The 15,342-nt window shown below is 39.9% G+C and overlaps 1 protein-coding gene across 1 annotated transcript in view; it reads left to right on the forward strand.

The window, feature by feature from the left end:
• Positions 1–4,290: 4,290 nt before the first annotated feature.
• LOC122753768 (zinc finger protein 496-like) overlaps positions 4,291–15,342 on the forward strand; it is a 29,536-nt gene continuing 18,484 nt past the window's right edge. The window contains 3 exon segments of the mRNA XM_044001435.1: positions 4,291–4,364; positions 8,892–9,798; positions 10,615–10,870. Coding sequence (XP_043857370.1) covers positions 9,409–9,798; positions 10,615–10,870 — 646 coding nt within the window. The 5' untranslated portion in view covers positions 4,291–4,364; positions 8,892–9,408.

Here is a 15,342-nt window from a genome sequence, read left to right on the forward strand (position 1 = left end):
CTGATTAGATGTGGAATGAAGAAAAAAATTTTTTTAAAAGAGGTGTGGGTTTGAGAGAAGAGAGGGGGAAAGATGAATTCTGTTTTAGATATGTGTAGGTTGAGATACCTGTGGCATATCCATTTGGAAATTCAATATGCAGTTTGGAGATGGGGTATTAGAGTTCAGGAGAGAGACAAAAGTATATGGATTTTGGAGTCACATGCATAGACAAGATAATTGGACTTGTGGGAGGTCACAGATAGAAACAGAAGTTTACACTTTTTCCACATCAGTCCTGTGAAGTAGGTATAACAATACAATAGTATAGAAAAAATAATAAAATATGTATTACTGAGTATATAACAAAGAATACTAGACTTGAAATTCAGAGGACTAGGGTTCAATTCCTATTTACTATAGAGCTAAAGTAGTAATTCAGGGGATATGAGATGAAGAGGAATGAGAAGGAGTTCATTTCTTTTTTTTAGTGAGGCAGTTGGGGTTAAGTTACTTGCCCAGGGTCATGCAGCTAGTGTTAATTGTCTGAGGCTGGATTTGAACTCAGGTCCTCCTGAATCCAGGGCCAGTGCTCTATCCACTGCACCACCTAGCTGCCTCAAGAAGGAGTTCATTGCTGCAGGATCTTTAAAACCTTCACATTCGTTATACTACCAGTCAAGATTGAATGCAGTCACACCTAGGGAGGAGCACCCCAACCCAGGTTCTGTGCCTTCTCAGTAGCCCAGTCCACAGTGACAGTTCCCTACCAATTCAAGAGAAAGTGGTGAGAGTAATCTGTAGACCAGGGGTCCTTAACCTAGGGTCCAAAGACTTTAAAATATATATATATTATATATATATATATATATATATATATATATATATACACACACACACACACACATATATATATATTTCTTTGGATAGCTGTATTTCAATAGAATTGATTTCCTTTTTAATCCTACATATTTTACTTGAGTATTTAAAAACTTTTTTTTTTTGCATAAAAACATTATTTTTGAAAAGGCATATATAGACTTAGACTGCCAACAGAGTCCAAGACAAAAAAAAAAATTAAGAATCCTTGCCCTAGATTCTTGGATGTACAGAAAGTCCTAGTCCTAGCTTTTTGGTGAGGTAAGAAACCTGAGGAAGGGCTAAGGGTAATGTAGATGTAGGGATGATAGAGCTGAGTCAGCTTGTGACCCAAGCCTTCCGACCCTCAGTTCCCCTTCCCATTACTTCAAATTTCTTTAGCATCTCTTTTCCCCCTTTCTCTCGTTTTCTTTTGGAAGTTTGCTGACATTGAAATTTGTGAGATTATTGTTTAAATCTTCCCTTCCTCTTGCAATTGTATTCTGGGAATGGAAAGGAATGGGCTTGTTGTTTTTCTGACCAATGCCTTGCCTAGGGCATTCTAGGAGTTGTGGCAAAATGCTTTATAATGATAATTATTTTTATACCTTCAATTGCTCCCCTTCTGGACCCACTTGATAAAGTAAATTGGATTGTAAACTTTGGAGAATCTCTTGGAGGTACACTTGCTATGTATATATTCCTACTGATACTTGCTGTTGTTGTTTGTCCTTCATTCTTGAAGAGGACTGTGACATAGGAGTGATGTCATGACCTTCACTGAATTGGATTTAAGTGAGAGGCAGCTGTGCAAGGTCACCAACCTCACTCTTTCCTCCTGAGCCAAAGGGGTCCTGTTGCAAAGATATACATCGGGAATATTGAAGATGTTTTAAGGCAATTGGGGTTAAGTGACTTGCCCCAGGTCAACAGCTATTAAATGTCTGAGGTGACATTTGAATTCAGGTCCTCCTGACTCCAGGGCCCAGTTCACCACTTGGCTGCTCATGAGACTTGTAGGCAAATAAATTTTTTTAAACCCACTGCTACAACTGTAAACTAGAGAAAATTGATTTGAGTATTCAGATCTCAAGAAGTTGGGACTAAGAAAAAGAAAATATTGTCCACATTAGAAAAATTGTTTGGGAAATAGCTATACCCTTGATGCTTCAGCTGTTTTTACATCTGATACACCTAATAGTGCAAGAGACAAATTGGACTTCACACTGAGGATGAAGCAATGTCCCTCTAAATTTTAGTGCCTAGAACAAATCTCCACTTTCAATACTATGGTCTTTGTGTCCTCTAGTAAAAGTTACTTAGCTTATCTCTGCCTCAAGTTACTTCTCTTCAAAAGAAGGGAGTTCTACCAGATGACCTTTAAGTTCATTCCAACTCTAAAAAGATACCCTGTGTTGAGAAGTTGCCAAATGTAAATTAGTTTGATGAAGTTAATCAGCAATTCATGATAGGAATGCTCACTCCATATCTACACCTGTTGGAAATTCTAAGGCTAATCTTAGGTGGTAACTCCAACTAGGACCTTTCCCTGATCCCTCTTCTTCCTTTCCTTTCCCCCAACCCCCAGCTATAAGAACTATCAGCTCTCTTAAATAATATTAATAAGATTTAAATTTATGTTGGGTTTCAATGTTTACGGAGTTCTTTACTTCATTATCTCATTGACTTTGGTGATTGAAGGAGAGAGCGAGGTTGAGGACTTTGCTGCACAGCTCTACTTCACTAATCCTATTCAAGAGCAAGTCAAGACATCACCCCAATGATGTCATTAGTCCTTTTTGAGAATGAAGGACAAACAGCAATCACAGTGACCCTTACAATAACCCTGTCTGCCACATTTGGGACCATACTATGCTATGTATGAACTTGTAATATTTATAACATGTTTTACTTTCTGTTAGATTCCTTGAGGGCAGTTTTATCTTTATAACCATAATACCTAACAATACACTGCACTTCGGAGGCACTTAATTAATATTATTTAATTGAATTGAGGAGGTGTTCATTGAGAAAGCTTATGTTTGTTTCCACAGAAGGATGCTGTCAAATTAAAAGTAAGGGAATTCCAGAGCAGATTACCTTGTCTAGGCTAGTTCCAGTGAATCACTAATAGCTACATTTCTTCCTCTGCTCTTTGGTAAGATAAAAATGCATTTGGCTCCCTGAGTTTGTGCAAGGACCTAGGATGGTGCCTTTTCAGTTTGGAGAATTTGGCCACTTTATGAAAAATAGCTGAAATTTTCCATAGTATTCTGAGCCTGAGCATCCAGAGCTCCTCAAAGTTTGGATTGTACTGAACCTGATTATGCTTACCACAAGATACAAAACCAAACGTCTCACCCCTCTGATACCAGAAGCCTGGGAGTAAATGGTAGTAATGAGCTTCGAAATGAACCAGAGGTTTGGATCTGACCCAGAGAGAACTGAACACTTAGTAACAACCTGGAACGGACGATAACTATTTTTTGCGGGGTAGGTGAGATAGAGGAAAAGAAATCTGTGTAACTTGCAGTCTTATTTTGTTTTCAACTTGTTGGATTCCCCCCCCCCCTATTCTCGGTTGGCTCCTCTTGGGAAGCAGGGTTGGGGTGGGGTGTAGGTACAGTAGATATAGAGGTATCAAGAGGGACAAGAGCAGGAGAAACATCACATTCACTTCCCGTGGCTTCTGGAGTGAAGTTTGGCGATTCTCTCCCCCTCCATTCCTTCTTTCCACAGTTTTTCCATCTCTCCCACTGTTACAATCAGACTCTTTTCCCTTTCTCGTACACCTCTGCCCCTCCCCCACGATAAGAAATTTGAAAAAGACTAGGCTTGCTAGATTGGGGGAGGGGAGTGAGTGTCTTCTTCTTTGATTTCGGTCGGATCCTTTACCGCCAGTTCTGTCCTTGCTGCACACACCCCTTCCGGGAATTTTCTCTTGGGTCTTTGCTTATTGATTTGTGCAGATTAACACATACTACTGATTTGTCTTTTATTTTCCTCCCTTTTGCCCTAGTCGCCTTGGGAGTGAGGATTATGTCTCTCCTTTGATATTGTTCCTAATCTAGGGCCGTGAGGTTTGGGAGTGCATAAAGGTAGATCCACAGTCTTGTCTGCTGGAAAATAAAGATGTTGAGCACTTCCCCTCGCCCCTGTCTTCCCGGAGTAAAGAGCAGGCTGAAGGGACAGAGCTCCCAAGGAATGCAGAGACAGAGATTGTAGTGTGAACGTGATGGAACGGGAGGTACCAGCGTCATTGTACACTGTGGGCTGGCGGGGGTGGGGGTGGGGGGGTGTTCAAATGTCATTCCCGCCCCCTCACCCCCAATACATACCATGAGTGGGGAATAAGGTGGCGTAGAGGAAAACCACTGAGATGCTGAAACCTCCAAGGTCCTAGAGAGGAGCAGGAAGTGTCCCTAGGGAGGGAACTGGAAGGCTCGCTCTGTCCTTTCCATCCACTGGGGCTCGGTGCACACGGCTCTATTGACTCCGACTTGGAAATGGGGACCCGGGGCTGGAAGGTGAGTCTGGGCAACTGTGAATCCTTCCCAAACCTGCCGAGGAACAAGGAGGAGGACCAAGGTTTAGGGAGACTTCCTTGAGAAACTGATAATCCATCCTTGCCTTTCCCTTCTACCTTCCTCCCGCCCTTTCTCCCTTCTGCTACTCCAATCGTCTCCTCGACATACTTTTTTCCTTCCTCATCTCCCTTCTCTGTTCCCTAAGTTTTCTCCCCACCTATCTCCTGCTTTCCTTCCTTCTCCCTTCTTATATTTCCTCCTGCTCTCTAGTTGTTCCTCTATCCGCCCCCGTCTTATTTTTCCCTCGTCTCCACTTTTTCATGAATTTCTTATATTTTTGTTTTCTTCTACCTTTTTTCTCTCCTTCGACAAGCCTCCTTTATTTTCTCCCTACTGAGCATCACCCGCTGCTAACCTTTTCTTTCTCCCTTGTTCTTTTTTCTGTTCCTTATCTATCACCTTTCCCTCTTCACTCCTCCTCTCCTTTTCCTTGTTCCTTCTCTCTACCACCAATTATTTTACTTTTTTTTGCTCTCTGGTCTCCTTTCTTTAAGTAGACTTGCTTTTCCTGAAAATTCCTGCCCCCTCCCTGCCTCCTTTCTGTGCCCCTACCCCACCTTGCATTTTCCTTTACTTTCCCTCAGGTTGATCCCCAACTTGATATTGGCTGAACCGGGGGAAAGGGGCAATTAAAAACCCATTTTGGGGGGCAGCTAGGTGGCGCAGTGGATAAAGCACCGGCTCTGGATTCAGGAGTCCTGAGTTCAAGTCCGGACTCAGACACTTGACACTTACTAGCTGTGTGAACCCGGGCAAGTCACTTAACCCCCTTTGCCCCGCAAAAAAAAAAAATTGGAGGGAACCTAAGCTCCCAGTTATTGCTGGGAATAGGAACTAGGCTCATCCACTTTTTGAGTTCTGGGGTCAATATAATTCTTTCATTTAATGGAAGAGGGTCTTGCAAAAATGAAATATAAGAAAGGAGATCGTGCTGCGTGGCAGCTCTTTATTTCACTGCAGTAGGGAGAATTCAAATTAGACAAATTCCATACACTGTTCTACTGTGGTGATAGAAAAGCAATTTTAGAAAAAAGAAATTCTCTTGCCTTCAGTGAGCTTGCTTTCTACTGGGAAGTTGGGAACATTTATGCACGTGCACAAATGTTCAGTCAGGTACTTCCTGATCCCATTGGGAGTTTCTTGTCAAAAGATAACTGGAGTGATTTTGCCATTTCTTTCTCCAGTTCATTTATAGATGGGGAGGAAACTGAAGGTAAACAGGGTATAAGTGACTTACCCAGGATCACATAGCAAGTGACAGAGGCTGGATTTGAAATTCCGGTCTTCCTGGTTCCATGCCTATCCACTTCACCAACTAGCTGCCCCTATGTATACATAAAAACAGATATAAAATAATTTGGGGGTTGTGAGAGTAATACCCCCTGGGAAGATCAGGAAAGGTCTTTTTTGTAGGGGATGGTACCAGTTTGACAATAGAGCATATGAGTATAATATATCCGGGAATGAGTTTTTGACTATAAAGTCGCTGGAGCATAGATTTAGAGCTGGAAGGGACCTTAGAGGTCATTGAATTAAACCTCAATTCCCCAGCCCCCACTCTTCCCCATTTAACAGCTGAACACCTTGAGGATAAGAAAGATTAAATGACTAGTCTAAGTCATTGTAAATCACAAGTGACTAGCCATGATTTAAATCTGGGTTCTTGGACTCCAAATTCAGTGTCCTTTCCATTCTGTCAACGCAGTAAGTACTGTAGCAAATTGTTATTGAAGGTTGCAGAATATATAATCTTATTTTAATCATAAAAGTATTGTTTTCCAGTGACATGGAATGGTAGTTTTTAACATTTGTATTCATAAGATTTTTAGTTCCAACTTTTTCCTCCCTCCCCCCTCCCCAAAACAGAAAGCAATCCAATATAGGTTATACAGTCACATCAAACATATTTCTGTATTAGTCATGAAAGAAGAATCAGAACACAAGAGGAAAACCTCAAAAAACAAAAACAAAAGTAGAAATGGTATGGTTCAATTTATTTTGTTTTGTTTTGTTTTGTTTTTTTGTAGGGCTATGGGGGTTAAGTGACTTGCCCAGGGTTACACAGCTAGTAAGTGTCAAGTGTCTGAAGCCGGACTTGAACTCAGGAACTCCTGAATCCAGGGCCGGTGCTTTATCCACTGCGCCACCTAGCTGCCCTGGTACTGTTCAATTTAAATTCAGAATCCACAGTTATTTTTTTCTGGATGTGGAGAACATTTTCCTTCATGAGTTCTTTGTAATTGTCTTAGATCATTGAACTGCTGAGAAGAGCCAAGTCTATCATAGTTAATCATCACACAATGTTGCTGTTACTGTGTACAATGTTCTCCTGGTTCTGCTCACTTCATTCAGCATCAGACCACTTAAGTCTTTCCAGGTTTTTCTGAAATATGCCTGCTCATCATTTCTTACAGCACAATAGTATTCCATGACATTCATATACCCTAACTTGTTCATCCATTCCCCAATTGATTGGCTTTCCTTTGATTTCCAATTCTTTGCCACCACAGAGAGACTATTTTTGTACATGTGGGTCCTTTTCCCTTTTCTATGATCTCTTTGGGATACAGAGCTGGTAGTGGTATTACTGGGTCAAAGGTTATACACATTTCCATAGCCCTTTGAGCATAGCTCCAAATTGCTCAGTGTATAATCTTGTTGATGGTATTGAAGTGTTGGCAGGTGCCATTAAGGGAATTATTTGCTTAATAATGTTTACCCTTGTTTACCTTCAGCGTCTGAGTATAGTAGTATTAAAAGATATTTAGGATTTTGCACATAAGGCTTTGGTGAGCAGCCAGAAATATTAGGGTAGCAGTCTTTAACCTTGTTTGTGTTATTGGAACTCTGGTGAAGCCAACAGGCTCCTTTTTATTTTATAAATGTTTAACATGCATAGGATTATAGAGGAAACCAATCTTATTGAAATATAGTTATCAAAATATTTTTTTTAAATCTATGAGGGCAGCTAGATGGCACAGTGGATAAAGCACCTGCCCTGGAATCAGGAGGACCTGAGTTCAAATTCAGCCTCAGACACTTGACACTTACTAGCTGTGTGACCCTGGGCAAGTCATTTAACCCTCATTGCTTGCCCCTCCCCCCAAAAAATCTATGGATTCTGTATTCTGTATAGTGAAGCGAGCAGAACCAAGAGAACGTTGTGCACAGAGATAGCAATATTGTTTGATGAAGAAATGTGAATGAGTGACTATTTTCAACAATACAATGATCCAAAACAATCCCAAAGGACTATTGATGAAACATACTATCCACCTCCAAAGAAAGAATTGATATTAATGGAATAAATTGAAGCATGCTATTTTTCACTTTTTTTTCCATTTTTTTCTTTTAATCAAGTTTTCTTCTACAAAATGACAAATATGTTAATGTTTTACATAATGATATATGTATAACCCATATCTGCTTGCCACCTCAGGGACGGGGAGGGGAGGAAGGGAAAGAGGGATAAAAAGAAAAAAAAAATCCATGGATTCCAGGTTAAGGCCTTGTATGGGGTGAATGAAGTTAACTGTTAATTCAAACAAATTTAGGGTAAGGTCTTAATTATAGAGCATTCAAAATGCTTTTTTTACGATATTGACACTTTGTTGTCAGTGAATACATGAAGTTCTCTGGTTAAATCATCTTTAAATTTTTTTAAAAAAACTCCAGCTTGTTCATTTAAGCTTTTTAATATGTCCTGCTCTTTGACTTATTTTATTATAATTTCCTAGAGTTTTGGAAACATATCCTGTTATTTTGTATCTCTACTAAAATGCATAGTAATGTGTTCTCTATTTTTAGATAATGTAGTTACAAAGCACTTTCACATCTCATTTGGAACTGACAAACACACTGTTGAATTTAGATAATACAAATATCATTTTACCTTCATTTTATAGAATGAATGATTGATATTGAGAGAGGTAGAGTTAGTTAGATAGACAGAGGTTGCTTAGTCTGCAGTAGAACAAGACTTTGTAGACAGGTTTGGTTTATTTGTTTGGTTTTTTGTTTTGTTTTGTGGGGCAATGGGGGTTAAGTGACTTGCCCAAGGTCACACAGCTAGTAAGTGTCAAGTGTCTGAGGCTGGTTTTGAACTCAGGCCCTCCTGAATCCAGGGCCCTAGCTGCCCCAGGTTTGGTTTTAGAATTTATCTTCTGCTACTTCCTACTACATGTGTTGGGCAAGTTAATTAACTTTTCCAGGCCTCATTTTGTCATCTATAAAGCAAGGGACTTGGACTAAAATAGTTCCAGTGTCCCAGATTTATAATCTGTGTACTATAATTTTTGTCTTAGGACTCCCAAATCCAGTCTTCTTTCTTTACACATAAGTTCCTCAAGGGCAGGTACAGTCTTTGTATCCTCAGTTACTGGTACATAAACAGTTGATTGCTTATTGGTTTGTTGTTATTTACTATTTTAAGTGATTTTGAGACTTTATATCTTTTTTCTCTTCTAGCTCTATTTCTGTTTGTCAACTCTTCAAGGTTAAAGTTCCAATCTCCTAAAGCCTTGGGATAACAGTATCTGATATAATACAGAATCAAGTATAATGGTAAATACATTTTAGACTCGAAGAGGATTTATTATTGGAAGTACACAAAGGATATTATTCTACTTGCAACATAGTTCTGTGACATGGACTTCAAGGACAGTATTACATCAAGACTTGATATTTCTTCTGGATTCCTCTCCCACTTACCTCCTAGTGTGGTACTCAGTAAACAGAACGCCTTTCTTTTTAAATGTTGTTGACTGACAAATGCCCTCAGAGGTAGGTGAAACTGCCTCTTCTGTCTCACATCTGAGCATCAGTTACTTGCATTCATCCTTTACACTGTAACACATTCCTCATCACTTTTGTGAACCAATTTTACCATGAAATAAACACAAGGGACATAAACATTGAATCCAGTTATTTTTGCCTGGAAGTAGGGTTACTATCTGCTACTGCTCATCCATCTTCAAAATCTATCATGCCTACAGCCCTTTGCCCCAGAGTCTTGGCCCCAAAGGAGCGAGAGGAACCTATTAAAATGAGGAATCCCCGAGGGCAGGACCCTAACCCACAGACAGAACCCCCTGGCCCTGAATCCTTCCGAAGGCTCTTCCGACGTTTCCGCTACCAGGAAGCTGCTGGTCCTCGAGAAGCTCTAAGACGGCTTCGGGAACTCTGCTGGGGTTGGCTAAGGCCAGAACAACACACCAAGGAGCAAATTCTAGAGCTCCTAGTGCTGGAGCAGTTCCTGACCATCCTGCCTGGAAAGATCCAGAATTGGGTCCGAGCCCAGGAGCCAGAAAGCAGTGAGCAGGCAGTCGTTGTGGTGGAGGATTTGGAGACAGAGCCTGGGAGACCATGGCAGTGGGTGAGGAGAGGTGCCTGGGGAAAAGGACTCCACGAGTAGTATAAGTCTGTAAGATACTCAGGAGAAGGAGAAAAGGGAGGGGGTAGGGAGGAAACAATGGAAAATTGAAAGAATAGAAGACATGATTTTTTTAAAAAGATGGACATAGGGTTTTAGTGTCAACTTTTATCACAACTGTGTTGACTTATTGTGTTAAATAGGGCTAGAACTTGGACGTGGGTAGGAAGGCATTGAGATTCTTGAAAGACAATCTTTCCATAGGCTCAGAAAACAGTTTTAGGTGTCTGTGTGAAAGGGGAGGCATTAACGGAGGAGCAGGTCATTGCTTTGATTCTCTTTGCCAGTTCTGAGTAGTATTGTGGGCCTTTAATTGTTCTGTTATCTTTAGGATACTTGGATTTAATGAAAGGAGAAAGACAGAAGCAAAGGGAACAAGCAAATTTGGATTAGGGAGTAAAGGGGTCAATTGTTCAATGACCAAATAGGTAGTTGTGCTGGAGCAATCCAGGAAGACTCCCTGAAACAAATGAGATAATGATTTGTAAAATGCTAGCACAGTGCCTGACACACAGTAAGTACTGTATAAATATTAGCTATAATCATTATTATTACCCAAAGGAGATTAAGATCACATAAGATGTTTGATCTATGGGAAGGAGGTTCTCTGGATCTAGAGATATGTTAGCCATGGAGTTGATTCGGAGAACACTTAGAGACCAGAATAGAGTGAAAAGGGCTGATGAATCTGTGTAGCCCTTTGCAGAACTCTGCCTGTGCCCTGAGATTGTTCCTGAGATTTCCTCTCTGGGATTTTAGCTCCAGCTCTCTGAGGATCCTGTGGTGATTGATGATGGTGATGGGTCCCCTGCCCTAGTTCGGGCGCCGGAACAGGAAAGACTCTTGTCAGACACAGCATCCCCTATGGCAGCATCAGAGCCCTCACACAGCCTGACAAAGAGGCGGGTCTGCCATCCTCCATCCCAAGAAGAAGGGTTGGGGAACCCAAACCCAAGATCAGCAGAGCAGCTCAATAGGGGTACTGATGAAGGGCCTCCATTTACAAAAGAATCAGGTAAGGAGATGGTAGTGTGATGTAGTGGAGGTTGCATAGGACTAGGGGTGGGAAATGTAGGTTTAAATTCCTGTTCTTTTACTAACTGACCAAATTGCTTCACCTTTCTGGGTCTCACTCATTTTCTTCCTCTTTAAAGTGAGGGGATTGAGTAAGATGATATGAGTTCTTTTTCTATTCTGTGATTCACTAAATCTGTTTGAGAATGTCAGGGTTTCCTCTTATAACTAGCATCCTGCTTTCTATGTTCTTCAGAATACTATAAATCAGACCTATTTTCTTATTGCCTTATTATAATTTTAGGATAGATTTATCCATATTTCTGTCAATTTGGCTTTACATATGTCACTCCATGCTTTATAAACATGGAATATTTAATGACCTGGAAACATGCTGTGCTATATATGGGAAGGCCAGAACAGAATACGAAGGAATGTAAAAGAATTCTTTTGAAAATAGAATCTTTTGGGGACAGCTAGGTGGTGCAGTGGATAAAGCACCAGGCCTAGATTCAGGAGGACGTGAGTTCAAATTTGACCCCAGACACTTGACACTTACTAGCTGTGTGACCCTGGGCAAGTCACTTAACCCTCACTACCCCGCAAGAAAGAAGAAAGAAAGAAAGAAAAAGAATAGTATCTTTTTATAATTCAAATTATACCACTTTAGTTTACCTGGCTTCTTCTATTCTCCCCCCCCTCCAGGCCCCCCCCCACACACACACACACTTTAGATTTGGAAGGCAACTAGATATAGCATGAAAAACACTGGAGACTATCTCTCCCACCTTAGCTGTATGACCTTAAACAAGTCACTTTGCCTCATTTAATTTCTTGGGTTTAATAACTGTTCAAACTTATAGCATTGTTCTCAGAATTAGATGAGATAATGCCGGTTTTATGTTGCTATTGCTATATATGGCACACGTAGATTAAATACCCTCGTATCAGGTAAAATTTGATTGGGATACATAAGAAATAGAAAAGAGATTTATATTGCTGACATTGCAGAGATGGCCTATCTTACTGGAATTTCTTATGGAACTAATGCCCTAAGACATATTCTGGTAGCTTGGAAGTACCACAGGTGATTTTTATACTTATGTGATATGTGATCTCGTTGTTGTAAGTACTTCATCCATGATGATACATTAGAGAGCAACCTATCTTTGTTATCTCCTCTTGTGCTACTGTTGTTCATTACTTCCCATGAATCTTCCAAAGGGGAGTCCATGCTAGGAGTTTTCCTCAAGATGTTTTGATGTTGCTTGGATACTAGAGAGCACATTGGCTCTGTTTGAGTCGTCCTTTGCTCTTGCCATATGACTTATCCACTTCTGATCAGACATCTCAGTGATGACATCCTTTATGTTACTTCTGCATAATTCCTAGTTCATTTTCATTCTGATCTTCTCTGTTGCTCTTTGGATAAGCCTGGCTTTTTAATCATTTACAGCCTGGTACACTCCAGAAAAATAAGTGGGCCATTGTTTCTGGTAGCGGCCTGTGGTCATTAAAAGCATTTCACAATTTCTTAAAGGCAATCTGGATGATTCTTCTGTTTAGTGCCGGACTTAAGTGACTGCAGTTTTTATCTAAAATATAGATATAGATATAAAAAAAAATTACCCAAGCACTTCTATCTTGGAGTGTTTTGCTACACTGGTCACTTGTTGGTACAAAAACCAAGAAGAGTCCCTGTCCTTTCATAGATTTAAATCTAAGATAGATAAAATAGTTATCCCTTTCACATCGTTGGGGGTGAGAGGCATGGTGCCCTGCAATCTGGAAAATCCGCATAAAATTTTTTGGCCCTGCCTTTGTACTAGAGAAGAAATCTGATATTTTTTTCTTTTATAGGATGTTTACAGTACCTTATTGTAAAATTCGGCTTAAGTATTTGGCCATAACCCTAACCCTAACCCTCTGCTGGCCTTTGTGTATCATCTCTAGCTTCTGTAAAATTCCCCAAAATTCCCAATTGAATTTCTTATGCCAGTCTGCGATACAGCGAAACAGTAATGGGAAAAGTTGTGCTACAGAAGGGAATACTATATACTGTATTTATGTACTGTAGTTATATTACACTGACACAGCATTGTAGATTAGGTAAAATATTTGCAACATGTGAAAGGAATATGTGATTTGTGATGCAATTTTCTCCATGAAATCTTTTGTGATACCTCCAGCTAGAAATCATCTCTCTTCCCTTTAATGTTTCATGCCTTTCTGTTTGACCTTTCCTAAGTATACACTTATCTCATTCTTACTTGTATTATGATTATTTGTATATTGTCCTTATTTTCCTACTGTATTTCTTCAAAGGAAGAACTGTGTCTCATTTCACTTTGGCTGTGTTACTTTGTAACTCATAAACTTAGAGAGGCTCCCTTTTCCCTCTAGAATAAAACATAAACTCCTCAACCTGGCAATTACTACTTTCTACCATATAAAAGCAACTCACTTTTTCATGCTTTCACATTACTCCCCTTCATGAAGTTCTCTGTTTCAAGCAAATTAGCTTGCCAAGTGCTCCCCAAATTTAGCATTTCTTTCCTATTTCATTTGCATAAGCCTTTACTCATGTTTGGAATAATAATAATAATAGTAGTAGTAATAATAATAGCATGTTTATATAGCTATTTATATATGTTGGCTCACTTTATCCTCAAAAGAATCCTTCAAAGTGGGTATGATTATTGCACCATTTTACAGATGAGAAAGTGGAGTCACAAAGAGGTTAAGTCACTTGCCCAAGGTCACACAGCTAGGAAGTGCCCGAGGAAAGGTTTGTGTCAGGTCTTCCTGACTCCAGACCCTGCACTTTATCCACAATATAGGAATTCATTGCTGTCTTAATGTCAGCTCTCTTATTTCCAGCCCCCCACCCCCATGTAAGGTCCTTGAGGGTGTAGCAACTTGTTTTAGGTAGGCACTCACTAAATGTTGATTGAATTTAATTGAGAGTCATACAGAGCTAGGAATAGAATTTCCAGGTATTCTGATTCCTTGTTTTCTGATACCTCAAGGCTTTTCCTTCCATAGATTCCACTTTTAAATGCACAAGGCCAGGTGGGCAAAGGAAAGCCAGGCAATACCTTAAGTCAATAGTTAATTCCTTAATAATTATATATTTAGGAAATAACTCAGAGGCCATATAGCTTAACTCTCCCATTTTAGAGATGAGAAAATTGAGCCTCAGAGAGTTTAAGTGACTTACCCTACGTCACATAGTTGATAAATATCAGAAGTGGGATTTGAATTCAAATCCTTTGGGGGCAGCTAGGTGGCTCGATGGATAAAGCACCCAGCCCTGGATTCAGGAGGACCTGAGTTCAAATCCTCCCTCAGACACTTGACACTAGCTGTGTGACCCTGGGCAAGTCACTTAACCCTTACTGCCCCACAGAAACAAAAACAAAATGTGAATTCAAATCCTTTGACGCCAGAGGTAAATCTAGCCAGTGTTTTTCTTACTATACCAAATAGTGCTTGTTTTAGCAGAAAGTAATTACAGCTGAGAGCAGTCTGGAAAAAAATCACAAGGATCCTTCCTTCCCTCTCTTTTGGCTCCCATATTCAATCAGGTGCTCTTATCCCTTCAATTATACCTCTGAAAGGGGTATATATTAGACTGTAGATTAGGTAAAATATTTGTAACATGTGAAAGGAATATGTGGTTTGTGATACAATGTTCTCCATGAAATTTTTTGTGATGCCTCCAGCTAGAAATCATTTCTCTTCCCTTAAATGTTTCATGCCTTTCTGTTTGACCTTTCCCATGTATGTATACCCTTATCTGCCCCTCTTACCACTGCCACTGCCATTGCTCTAGGCCCTCATCATTTATCAACTGTATATTTATAATAACCTAACAGTTCTCATTGCCACCATGCTTTCCTTCTGCATTCTTCAGCAGGAGCACACTGCGTTTAAAGTAACCTTCATCTAATCATACCATTCCCCTTCCTGAAAGTCTATGTTTTCCCCTTCCCTACCAACTGCAGTTCAAGCTATTTTGTCTGGCATAATATTCAAGGCTCAACACAGTCTGGCTTCAACTTACCACTCCAGCATTTTGTCACATTATTCCTCTTACTGAAGTTTACAATTCAAACAGAATGTTGGCCTTTCAATTTTTTTATTTTTTACTTTTTAAAAACATTTTTGGCCTTTCAATTAAAAGACTATTTGAATCCCTTCTCTGCTTCTTTCTCACTTGTGTGATTTGAGCAAGTCAGTTTTTCTCTATGAACATTCACTTTTCTTATCTGTAAAATTAATTATTTGTACTAGTTAACCTTTAAATTCCCTTCCAGTTTTGATGTTCTCTGAGTCTCACTCCCTGCATTCTTGTGCTTTCTTCTCCTACTTCTATTCATTTATGCATAATTCTCATTGTATCTGTTTCTTTTCATATATGAAAGAGCACCTTTCCCCCATTCTTTATTGAGGTGTGTGTGGGAGGGTGGG

This window comes from Dromiciops gliroides, chromosome 4 (assembly GCF_019393635.1).
Source record: "Dromiciops gliroides isolate mDroGli1 chromosome 4, mDroGli1.pri, whole genome shotgun sequence".
NCBI lineage: Eukaryota > Metazoa > Chordata > Mammalia > Microbiotheria > Microbiotheriidae > Dromiciops > Dromiciops gliroides.